The sequence below is a fragment of the Ictalurus punctatus genome, chromosome 9 (assembly GCF_001660625.3).
Source record: "Ictalurus punctatus breed USDA103 chromosome 9, Coco_2.0, whole genome shotgun sequence".
Lineage (NCBI taxonomy): Eukaryota > Metazoa > Chordata > Actinopteri > Siluriformes > Ictaluridae > Ictalurus > Ictalurus punctatus.
The window spans coordinates 28,455,001-28,467,389 of NC_030424.2; the positions used below are offsets into that span (position 1 = coordinate 28,455,001).

Genomic DNA, 12,389 nt, shown 5'->3' on the forward strand with positions numbered 1-12,389 from the left:
GGGTTTTACTTTCATGTCAAGCAGGCCCGAGCAAAAAAAAAAAAAAAAAAATGAAAAAGGGGGCGTGTTCATTAACTACATTCGTACGTTCATCATCAGACCCTCCAGGTTCAATATAAAATGAACGTAGGAAAGGTACGTCTAGTTCCAAGCCGAACCATTTTAGGAAGTGAAAACCCTTCGACTTTGAGAAATCCCTCGAGAAAACATTTTTTTTTTTTTTTTCTTTTGGGGGGGGTGGGGGTGAAAATATTACACTGTATAAGCAAGTCAGAAAATGTCATGTAGATCGTACTGTATAAGAGTGACACTATACTCATTTTAGGTTCCGGGAAAAGAACGCTCACGTGACTTCTGCACAAATATTCAGTCGAGGTCATAAGTTTGCGTACGCCGTGCAGGATCTGCAAAATGGTAGTGATTACAAAATAATAAGAAGGATCGAGAAGGAAATTGCATTGTTTTGTATTTAGTCCCGCCCTGAATAAGCGATTTCACAAAACAGATGTTTACATCTAGTCCACGAGACACAATGATAACTGAATTCACACGAATGAACCAGTTTAAAACGTTGACGTGCGCTCGATTCTTAATGCTGCGCGTTCGTTACGTGGATGAATAATGACCGTGTTTATGTTTATGTGAGAGTTGTTCACGAGTTCACGATGGTGAGATCTGAGGACAAGTGAAGAAGAACTCGACTGTTACAAAAGGTGCAAACATTCACTGACGCTCAAGAAGGCAGCACGAGACATTAAGAGCCGTGAGGGGGTGTAAACTTTTGAACAGGGTGCTCGATGTAAATTGTTATTATTTTGGCTTATGGGGAAACATGTACATTTCTTATGTAGCTTCCGAAGGGCAGGACTAAATGAAAAAAATACTAGTGATTTACACCGATGATCCTGTTCAAAAGTTTACACCCCCCTGGCTCTTAAAGTATCATCGATCATCCAGGTAACGACACGCGGTATTAGGAATCGAGCGTGTGTTAACTTTTGCACGGGTTCATTTGTGTAAATTCAGTTATTATTGTGTCTTGTGGACTATACGTCAATATCTGTTATGTGAAATCGCTTATTCAGGGCAGAACTAAATAAAAAACGAAATGCGATTTTTTTTTAATTATTGACATTTTGCAGATTCTGCAAGGGCTATGTAAACCTATGACCTCAACTGTATCTTTCATCATGTTATCATTGTTATCCAGCAACTGACTTGAGAGGAAATATGAGAAATTTAACTAAGAAAAATGGCACACTTGACTGCTTAATATGCAAAATGTTTGCAAGGAAGTATGTATGAAAATAAAAGTAATATGAAATAAAAATATGTATGTGCGTGTGTTTTTCTAGAACAATCTGCTTATTACCGCTACAAATACTAACTTTACATAGTTCTGTACGTACATAAACACTTTCATGCCACGTTTCCCATTACAAATCATTAGTCCTGCTGCCGAAGTAAAATTTCGAGGGGCGGAGCCAAGTGGCCAGCTTCGCACGGCTGAGAAGGCGGAGCCAAAACGAAACAAACAAACCCTGTAACTAAAACGTTATTCTGTAAACCCGTATATAACGAGACGCACATATTCACACATATTCCTACATCAGTGTTGAAACTGCAGCTAAACCAAAACGTCACATGACAACCAGCGACCAATCACAGACCGACTTCAGAGAGCCGGACTCACCCTGGGCTTGGCGAGCTCTTTGACCTTTCCCATCTCGTACTCGGAGATGATGTCGTGATAGCGGACGATGTGCGGGCGGTCCCATTCGTCCTCCTGCTTGACGGGAGCCAATAGCAGACGAGGATTGCGCTTGTTGTCAAAGTAGCGGCAGAACAGACGGCTCCGCCTACGAGGAGTCTACGACACAACGGAGAGAGGGAAAAGATCATTTCATTATAAACGGAAATAAACCGTCCAACCAGCGGGACAACTTATTATTATTGTTATTATTATTATTACCTCGACGATCGGCTTTCGTTCAAATCGCAGGTTTATATTAACGTGCTCCTTCTAATACGTTATCGTTTCTATAGCAACAGCTCATTCCCAGGGACTTGCATGGTAGACGTTCCACGTAATCTAAAGCCTAATGATAAAGGGATTTGTACAACTATCCTGTTATTTTACAAATGAAAGTGGTGAAGCTTCCGTAACATTTATGGAAGGAGTCTCCAGTGTCAGCACTTTGTAACAGTCAGGAATCAAACGTTTTCGACACTACACTGTACGCTGTAGTTCTCCTATAACAGCTCGACCCGTAATTCCTCCGAAACGCAAACAGGGAAGAAAGTGAGAGACGGGGCGAATACAGTGTGATAAAAAAAAAAAAACACAATACGATTACGTAGAGGTGTTGAGTTCTCACCATTTTCAGTCCCTCTCCTCTACACAGCTGCTCGTATCTCTTCCTCTCAGGCAGCGGGTCTTCGGAGCGCTTCATCTGCGCGTCCACGTGTCTCTTCTCTCGCTTGTCACCTCCTGCAGATGTTTCTGCTCTCCTCTGCTTCTCCAGCTGGACTTCGAAATACTTCAGATTTCCGTTGGCGCGCTGGTGAGTGGGATCTGGCAACCGCATGCATGCAGAGAAACAATACAGTTTCAACTTTAGTCTACAGACTAAAGAGAGATCAGCTTAGATAATCTGGGTTTGTACAAGTCCAGGAAGTTGCACTTGGTGTTTTTACCCAGTTTGAGCATCCTCTTGGTGAGCTCCAGCGCTCTCTCTAAGTCGCCCTGCTGGTAGATGGCGTAGCTGAGGTAGTCCAAGACGGTCACTTTGTCCACGGGCGAGTCCTCTCCGTCGTCCAGCTGTTTGAGAGCCTGAGTCATCCACAGTTCAGTGTGGTAGTAATCCGACTCCGAGTACACCACCTTCCCCAGCTCGAAACAGTCCTCCACCGTCATGCGACTCTTATGCACCACACCTTGTTGAGACACGCGACCGATCACTAATTACTACCTCAATCGGCAGAACTATTCCTCCGTAATTATAAACGATGCTGAATGTTTTACTAACGCTCGGCGTATATTCGCTGGCGTCAAATCGTCAGGGTTTTCCGACAACACCGACGTTTATTGCGTTTGAGTCAAAATGAAATGATGATGATGGTTATTATTATTATTATTATTATTATTATTATTACTGAAATCTAGCTGACTAATCTGGTTGCGAATATGAAAATCAGTCACACCGCGTGACCGTGTGATGTCCATTAAAATTCTTTTGTTCGCACGTTTCAAGCAGTAAGCGTTAGTCGTTGTTATGGAGAAAGAATTAAAGATTCAATTCAATTCAATTCTATTCGTGGAGCGCTTTTAACGACGTCTCAGAGGAGCTTTACAGAAACATTTAAACACGGGGTAGAGATTTTAAGCGTGTGGATTTATCCCTATCGAGCGAGACGGTGGTGACGGTGGTGAGGGAAAAACTCCCTGAGATGATACGAGGAAGAAACCTCGAGAGGAACCGGACTCGGAAGGGAACCCGTAATCATCTGGGGAACGACGGATCGTGTGAACGTAAAAGGAAGGTCATTATGGTGTTTATATGAAGTCTGTTTGTTGAACTAGTCCACTGTTCACTAAAGGAGACCCGAGTGTAAAATTATACGTGGTGATCGCAGTCCCAAGGACATCGCCGCAACCGTCGTCCCAGCGACAACAACGAGAACGTCCGTGTGGAATCGAGGTCCAAAACCATTTCCACGGTACGTCAAGCGGTACCGTCCTAGGAAGATGTCTAGTTCACTATAGGAAAAATGTACAATTTATTCAATTGTTTCAGATGATTTAGACCATCTTTTCTGTTAAATGCTTTATATTATTAAACACAATCTTTTTTTTCTTTTTTTTTTCTTTTTCGTGCATTTTTCTAAACCTATTCTAACGTGTCATTTTTTTTCCCGACGAGACTCAAATCATTTCGTTAGACTCATTCCCTCTGACTTTATAAACTTTCTACCCCCATTTCGCGCCTATATTTATTAAACCTGATCTACTATTAGAGAAGTTTTCTTTTGTCTTTCTTTCTTTTCCGCAAGCAGATTTCAGAGGTTTCATTTCGGAGTTTTAGACTTATGTTACTATCCTGGTTTTTTTCTTTCTTAGACTTATTGTGTTAATCAGGACGACTCAGAAATACTGAATAACACACAGTCTCGCATCTCACAAGCTTCAACGTTTACATAAAACCATTAGCAAACACCGACACACTAAACACACACACACACACACACACACACATACCAGGCAGATCTCCAGCAGAGATGGTGTGGGCTGAGAGCTGGTATGTGTCTTGCAGTCGGATTAAAGCTTTCGCTGCTCCTTTCTGATCCTCATCGGTAGGGAAGTACTGCCTCTGCACCGTCAGATTAGAGATAAACCCTACACACACACACACACACACACACACACAGAGAGAGAGATAGAGAGAGAGAGATTAAACACACATTAAAAACACACATTAGTAGAAGAAGAAGAAGCAGTAGCGAGTTCTATATGCTATGCTATTTCTGTCTTTGTGAAATAAATGTCTGTTACTCAGCAGACGGACCGTCTGTGGTGTCTCTGAGCACGAGATTCTCCACATCGGCCCACTCCATGTTCAGTCTCTTCATCAGCTTGAAGGCGTTGACCGGGTGACCTACGAAGCGCTCGGGGTCCTCCATCGCTGTTATTGTCAGAGAGTCCAACTTCTCAGCCCATCTAACACACACACACACACACACACACACACACACACTGTTGTACTTGTACGGACTAAACAGTACCTAACGTTATGTTATCGACCCCGATTATCTTTTACATTTCTTTTGTTCAGCCTGTCCCAACATGCACTCCACCTTCCACACTCGTGCACGTCGCTGTTTTTATCCGATATTATCTCTATATTTTTATCCGATATTATCTCTATCGATATTTCATTTTTGCTCTGTTGTTTTTCATCATGATGATTTTCCTTGTTATTCTCTACTGCAGCACCTGTGACCGCGTGCCAATGAAGAATCTCATTTTACAAGAACCCTTCGACGATAAAGTTCTTAAATCTTGAAGCTCATGTAGGACGTTTTTCTGTGAGGACTTTTTCTCGGACCTCGCTGCTACAAATATTTATTTAATTCGGTTTATATATATGTTTATTTAACATTTTAACATTTCGTTTGTATTTAGTTCTAAATAAAACTATTATTATTATTATTATTATTATTATTATTATTATTATTAACTGTTACTGTTATTATTATTACTGTTATTATTATTATAATTATTATTATTATTACTGTTATTATTATTTTATTATTATTTACTGTTATTATTATTGTTGTTATTATTATTATTATTATTATTGTTATTATAATTTTATTTTTATTATCGTTATTATTATTTACTGTTATTATTATTATTATTGTTATTATTATTTTATTATTATTATTGTTATTATTGTTAATTATTATTATTACTGCTATTATTATTTTATTATTATTTACTGTTAATATTGTTATTATTAATACTGTAATTATTATTGTTGTTATTATTTTTATTATTATTACTGTTATTATTGTTATTATTATTATTATCATCATCATTATTATTATCATTGTTATTATTATTATCACTATCATCATTATTTTTATTATCATTATTGTTATTATTATTACCATTATTATTATTATCATTATTATTATTGTTGTTATTATTATTACCATTATTATTATTATCATTATTATTATTGTTGTTGTTGTTATTATTATCATTATCATCATTATTATTATTATCATTATTATTATTATTATTATTATTATTATTATTATTATTATTATTATTATTATCATTATTATTATTATTAGAGGCCATAAATTAAAAAGAAATTAATTTTCACAGCCAAATCTTCTCGTTTTGGGTCGAAAACAAATATTTCTGACAAGTTTTCCAGAGTTGAAGATACACGTGGAACGTCCTGTTGGGAAATGTCAGTACAATGATTTACTGTTTTTCCGCACCTTCCCTTTTAACTGTCTGTAAGGAGACTGGGGAGGTCACAGAACTGACTTCAATCGAGCTTTACAGAGTGGAAAATCAGGTGTGTGTGTGTGTGTGTGTGTGTGTGTGTGTGTGTGTGTGTGTGTGGGTGTGTACGTACTGTTTAACCTGCTCCAGTTTATTCTCCTCGGCTCTGATGTAGTCCTTCAGCGATGTCACCAAGTCCTTCTCTGTGTACAGCAGGTCGGTCATTTGACCTAAGGGTAAGAGGTCAAAGATCAAATTACGCATCGATTATAAGGGGTCGTGATTTCACATGGAGGGAAAAACTGAATATCATGGTCTATATTTTTATTTCTATTATTTGTTTGTTTGTTTGTTTGTTTTTTTAATTAAGTTACACTCGTATAACGTGGAACGTGAAGTAAAAGACGCATCTCACCAATAGATGTGAAGAAGTCATTGTGAGCGTGAAGAGTTTGGAGAAGCAAACTCAACATTAACCAACACAGCGCCATCCTGAGAGAGAGAGAGAGAGAGAGAGAGAGAGAGAGAGAGAGAGAGAGAGAGAGAAACAGAAACACAGGTGAGTAAGACATTGTTCACTTCAATATAGTGAAACCACAGTAAACAGATCAGGTTCCCATTGTCCTCCTGGTGAGTAGGATCTAATCCACTGTACACTACACACACAATACTGACGCTGAACGGGATCCTGCAGGAGCCAGAAAAAGTCTCGGGAGGGAGCGGGTTTTATTCGTGCATACAGTCATACACCATTCATACAGCCGTCATACAGCAATCATACAGCATTCATACACCATTCATACAGCAGTCACCCACGAGCCATACAGCCGGCATACAGCCGTCATACAGCATTCATACACCATTCATACAGCAGTCATCCACGAGCCATACAGCAGTCATACACCATTCATACAGCAGTCATACACCATTCATACAGCATTCATACAGCAGTCATCCACGAGCCATACAGCAGTCATACACCATTCATACAGCAGTCATACACCATTCATACAGCATTCATACAGCAGTCATCCACGAGCCATACAGCAGTCATACACCATTCATACAGCAGTCATACACCATTCATATAGCCGTCAAACAGCAGCCATACAGCAATCATACATCACTCATATAGCAGTCATACACCATTCATATAGCAGTCATACACCATTCATATAGCCATCATACACCATTCACATAGCAGTCATACACCATTCATATAGCCGTCATACACCATTCATATAGCCGTCAAACACCATTCATATAGCAGTCATACAACATTCATATAGCCGTCATACACCATTCATATAGCCGTCATACAGCAGCCATACAGCAATCATACATCACTCATATAGCCGTCATACACCATTCACATAGCCGTCATACACCATTCATATAGCCGTCATACAGCAGCCATACAGCAATCATACATCATTCATATAGCCGTCATACACCATTCATATAGCCGTCATACAGCAGCCATACAGCAATCATACATCATTCATATAGCCGTCATACACCATTCATATAGCCGTCATACAGCAGCCATACAGCAATCATACATCATTCATATAGCCGTCATACACCATTCATATAGCCGTCATACAGCAGCCATACAGCAATCATACATCACTCATATAGCCGTCATACACCATTCACATAGCAGTCATACACCATTCATATAGCCGTCATACAGCAGCCATACAGCAATCATACATCATTCATATAGCCGTCATACACCATTCATATAGCCGTCATACACCATTCATATAGCCCTCATACAGCAGCCATATAGCAATCATACAGCAATCATACAGCTGTCATAAAGTAGTCATAAGGCAGGCATATGGCATTCATACAGCATTCCCTGATTCAAATTCCTAACTAGTTTATATTTTGGGAAATAGACCCAACTATATTCCTTAGAAAATATCACAAGAAAACACAAACAGAAATAATAATGCTGCATTCGACTTGGTCAAAACTTGTAATTCCCAACCTCCAACCACTTAAAGCCAGACAAAACACCCCCTCAACCTGAAATTCCACCTCGTCAGCGTAGTCCTCTCAACTACTAGTTTCTTCCCTGTCTCCCGAGTGACATCAAGTCAACATGGCCGCCCACAGCCTCAACAGTAAACACAGACGCACTTCTTATTATTAAAAGAGTTATACTCTATATACAAGTATCTGCTTTAGATCGATCAACATTCACACGTATTCGCTTCTTCGGTCTATAACACTAGGGACTATACAGTTCACTGTTTAAGGAGGAGAACTAGGTGATAATAGAGCTGGGTGATATGACGTTATAATATTGCTATCATGATAAACGATGTCACGATGCTCTTTCCCGAGATATCGCCGGTATCATGATATCTTTTTATAACCTTTTCATTACTTTTATAATTCTGAACTAAACGGAACTCAAAGGAAGCAGCTAATTGGGTGTGATTTGTTTGTTGTTGTTGTTGTTTGTTGTTGTTGTTTTTCTTTTGTTTAACTTAATCTTTAAAATTGAATGTTCTTTAAAACAAATTTTGCAACAATGCTTGTGTAAGAAGCCACGGGGAGGAGGAGAGTGAGGAATGCTTCAGCAGTGTGTTTCACCCCCACACACACACACACACACACACACACACACATAGTGAGTGTCACAGAGAGGTCACGACAAATATGCTCACCATCTGCGCTACACGTTCTTAACACCCAAAAAGCTCAAATTAGTGAAAGCTTTTTCAGTTTGTGTAATCTTTAAAGAATTCCAGCTGCTTAAACACGTCTAGAGGACCGATCCGAAACAGCGAATGAATCGATGCCATATCGTTCCAGCTGTTTCTATATGATTACATATAGTGCGATGCAATATAACGCGGTATCACTCGGTATTACAGGAGGAGCCATAAGCCACGCCTCCTTCTCCGTGAAGAGAAAACACACACGATTAGTGTAAAATTGAGTCAAGAAAAATCGAAAGAAATGATGAGCCAGCCGGACCAGAGACAACTGGAGATGTTTGTAACACAGACGTTCCGATTTAAACTAGCATCGCTAAATTCAGCGTTTTATATACTAAGTTCAGTTAAGTCTAACATTAAGGATACGTTTAAAATAAAATCGCTCTGGCTAAAATCTCATGTATTTGAGTTTTTCATGTCTGTGTGCTTTAAAGTTAAAAAAAAAAAAAAAGTAATAATAAATAAATAAATAAATAAATAAATAAATAAAATACAGGCTGTGTATGGAAGAATTCTGCCATGGAGGGAAAAATAATAATAATAATAATAATAATTAAAAAAAAGAAGGTAATTGTGACTTCATATCTCAGACTTTTGACGTTACGTCTCGCAATTCTGACATTCCTCTCGCAATTTTACGCTTACCTCTCGCAATTCTGACTTTTTTTTTACTCCTCGCAACTTAGACGTCCACTTGACGCCGTACCTGAAATGTGACTAACGTCAGGTAAGCAGCGCACGCTAGCGTCTGGTTGTCCTTGTCTTGACTAGCTGACGAGCGTCGCTCGTACTGTATCTAACCTATTTATCGAGATTTGAGAACGAGCGATACTGCGTTCTTTGCGACTCACTAAATGTCAAGTGGACGTCTAAATTGTGCGGGGGGGGGGGGGGGGGGGTCCGAATGGCGAGACGTTAACTCCAAATTGAGAGAAATGACGTCAGAATCATGAGATTTTTAAAAAAAAATAAAAAATAAAAAATTAAAAATAGAATTGTGAGACTCAAAATTGCGAGAAATAAAAACAGTCAGAATTGTGAGATTTAAACGTGCAGTCGTGGGAAATAGAGTCGTGATTTCCTTCTTTTTTTGCTTCCATAAAAAGTGAATCGATTGTAAAATAATAAAAAATAAACACATAAATAATACAAATAATCATAAAATGTAGAATAGGCTACACATGTATAAAATAAATATATATATATAGGCCTATAGAATCATATAAAATGACCAGAAATCCAGACAGATTCCCCTTTTTTTTTTCTTTTTTTTTAAATTTTTTTTTTATTTATTTTTTTTATGAACACACATTTCTTTGTCAGCCTAAATGCTGCACCTGTACAAATATTTGGGGGAAATTGGTCAATTGATGGACCGAACAAAACAAAACAAAACAAAACAAAAAATCATTTTTATATAATTAATATTATCATAATAAGTTCATTACTTACTTACTTTAATTGATGTGTTCATTGAGTCGTTGATCTTCAGGTATCCTGACTGACAGACTTCCACAAATCGCATGCCAAAATTAAGTAGTAAAAAAAGTTACATGCAACAACCCCCCCCCCCCCTCCCACTCCCCCAAAAAAAGGGACGCAAAAAACTGGGGTCACGTGATGCATCATCATCATCATCATCCAAGACTTGCGTTCGTGCCGAACCGTAGGTCCTGCATGGAGACCTGAGCTCATCCCGAATTGAGGAGCTCTGGAGCGGACTGCCACGTGTTCACTCATCCCTCCCTCCCTCCCTCCCTCCCTCTCTCTCCTCCTCCTCCTCTTCTATGTCCTCCTGCTTCCTTCCTCTTGCTCCGGGGAACGAATTTCCACTTCTGATTTACAGTGCAGGAGACTGAAGGGTAAAAAGGTGCGATGGGTGTATAGAGAAGAGAAGAGAAGAGAAGAGAAGAGAAGAGAAGAGAAGAGAAGAGAAGAGAAGAGAAGTGCTCTGATTTGGCAAACAGTAGGCTACGGGTGTGAAGGGGGTTGGCGCGCGAGACACGGGATCCACTGGCACGAGCGCAGCTGCGCACTTCAGGATCACTTTCGAGCACATTCTGTGCATGACAACCTTGTTGCAACATGCAAAAAAAAAATAAAAAATTCCCAAAACACCGAATACACTAAATGTGCACCGGTTCTCGCTGAGAATGATTCTTTCATTCAGTGAAAATATATATATATAAAATAAAATTGGACAGAAGAATTGAAATCATTAGGGTTCATCCAATACTCGAGGGTTGCGAGTGCACCTCGAACTTAAACTCAAAACTTTCTGTATGTCACAGAGCCGGCAAAATCCCATGCAGCGCACTTACAGTACTAACAAGCTTTCTAATAAATCAGGACTGGAGGAAATAAAGCACTTCAAACAGTGATGTTATCATTTGTAGCAATCAAGCTGGAATAATGTAACAAAAAATGGTTACACTGTATCACATCGACGTGTGACTGTAAATGTCCCTGTAAGTCCTGTATCATGTTCTAGATCATGAATGAAATCCTTACCCTTACACGTTGTCAGTCAGTCCACAAGCACCGGATGACACACAGATCCCGAGCTGCTCCGGTTGATATCACGGCTCCTTGACTCGACTCTCTCCAGCTGTGGTTACTCCTCTGTCGGGTTTTGCAGCCGTGTTTTATCCGGTGTTTCCTCTCCCCCACTCGCCATCTGCTGGTGGGATTCCTCTGTGATACGTGCCGAGACTCACACACCAGTCCATGGGCGGTTCATTGACAAGAAGCTTCACTGAACCGATTCGCTCCAGCACACGTGTTTTAGTGAGTCGAATAATTCGATTCGTCCGATTCACCTGCTCCAGAGATATCTTTTAGGCCAAGTGTTCTCAATTTATTTATTTATTTTTAAAATATATATATATATATATTTCTTTTTGGAATCGAAGCGAGAAAAAAAATGATCTCTTTCGTGAACGCAATCTAGAAAGAATTCAAATATTATGCAAATTGAGCGAGTATTGGACGTCATGTTGGTTTGTTAAAGCCGTTATGACATTTTTATATCCTGAAATTTTTACCCATAGAACCAGCGCCAGTAGCAAAGGGGTTAAAAATGTACATTCACAAACTTATATTCCTAGTAAGTAGTTTTAGTAACATTAGAGATTAGAAACTGATTGATCGTGACATCTATTTGAAATCGAATTCCCCATGGACTCTCGGGGAGTTTTTCCTCGCCACCGTCATCTGTTCATTAGGGATCACAATACGAATCGACACGCAGATATCTGTAACGCTGCTTAGTGACAAAACCACCGTATAAACAAAAATTGAATTAAAAAAAAACTGTCTATTCTTTGATTCTTATGATCTGATTCACCCAAACGACTCGTGTAAAAGATTCACTCAAAAACAAACGAGAAAAAATTCTCAGCTCTTGCATCTCTGGTCTGGGATCCAATCTGCATACTTGTATTCTTAGTAGGCTTAGTATTGCTTACTTCTGAAAGCTTTTTTGTGCTTTCTAAAATCATACCACAACACAGAAGGAAGTCAGATTGCAGCGTTGGCCCATGTGGATGTGGCAGATACAGTATGTTTAACCATTTCCTTAGTATTCATGTCACAGTCAACGTAGCTGAGCCTCGCGTAACGTCCTTGTGTAA

At 39.2% G+C, this 12,389-nt stretch overlaps 1 protein-coding gene across 2 annotated transcripts in view; it reads right to left on the reverse strand.

The window, feature by feature from the left end:
* Positions 1-11,434, reverse strand: part of p4ha1b (prolyl 4-hydroxylase, alpha polypeptide I b) — a 28,203-nt gene extending 16,769 nt beyond the window's left edge. For both annotated transcript variants that reach the window (XM_017477155.3, XM_017477156.3), the window contains exons 1-8: positions 11,269-11,434; positions 6,435-6,511; positions 6,153-6,249; positions 4,566-4,717; positions 4,259-4,396; positions 2,698-2,937; positions 2,379-2,575; positions 1,694-1,870 (exon numbers count right to left, since the gene is read on the reverse strand). In XM_017477155.3, coding sequence (XP_017332644.1) covers positions 1,694-1,870; positions 2,379-2,575; positions 2,698-2,937; positions 4,259-4,396; positions 4,566-4,717; positions 6,153-6,249; positions 6,435-6,510 — 1,077 coding nt within the window. In that variant the 5' untranslated portion in view covers position 6,511; positions 11,269-11,434. The remainder of the gene's footprint in view (positions 1-1,693; positions 1,871-2,378; positions 2,576-2,697; positions 2,938-4,258; positions 4,397-4,565; positions 4,718-6,152; positions 6,250-6,434; positions 6,512-11,268) is intronic.
* Positions 11,435-12,389: the final 955 nt, after the last annotated feature.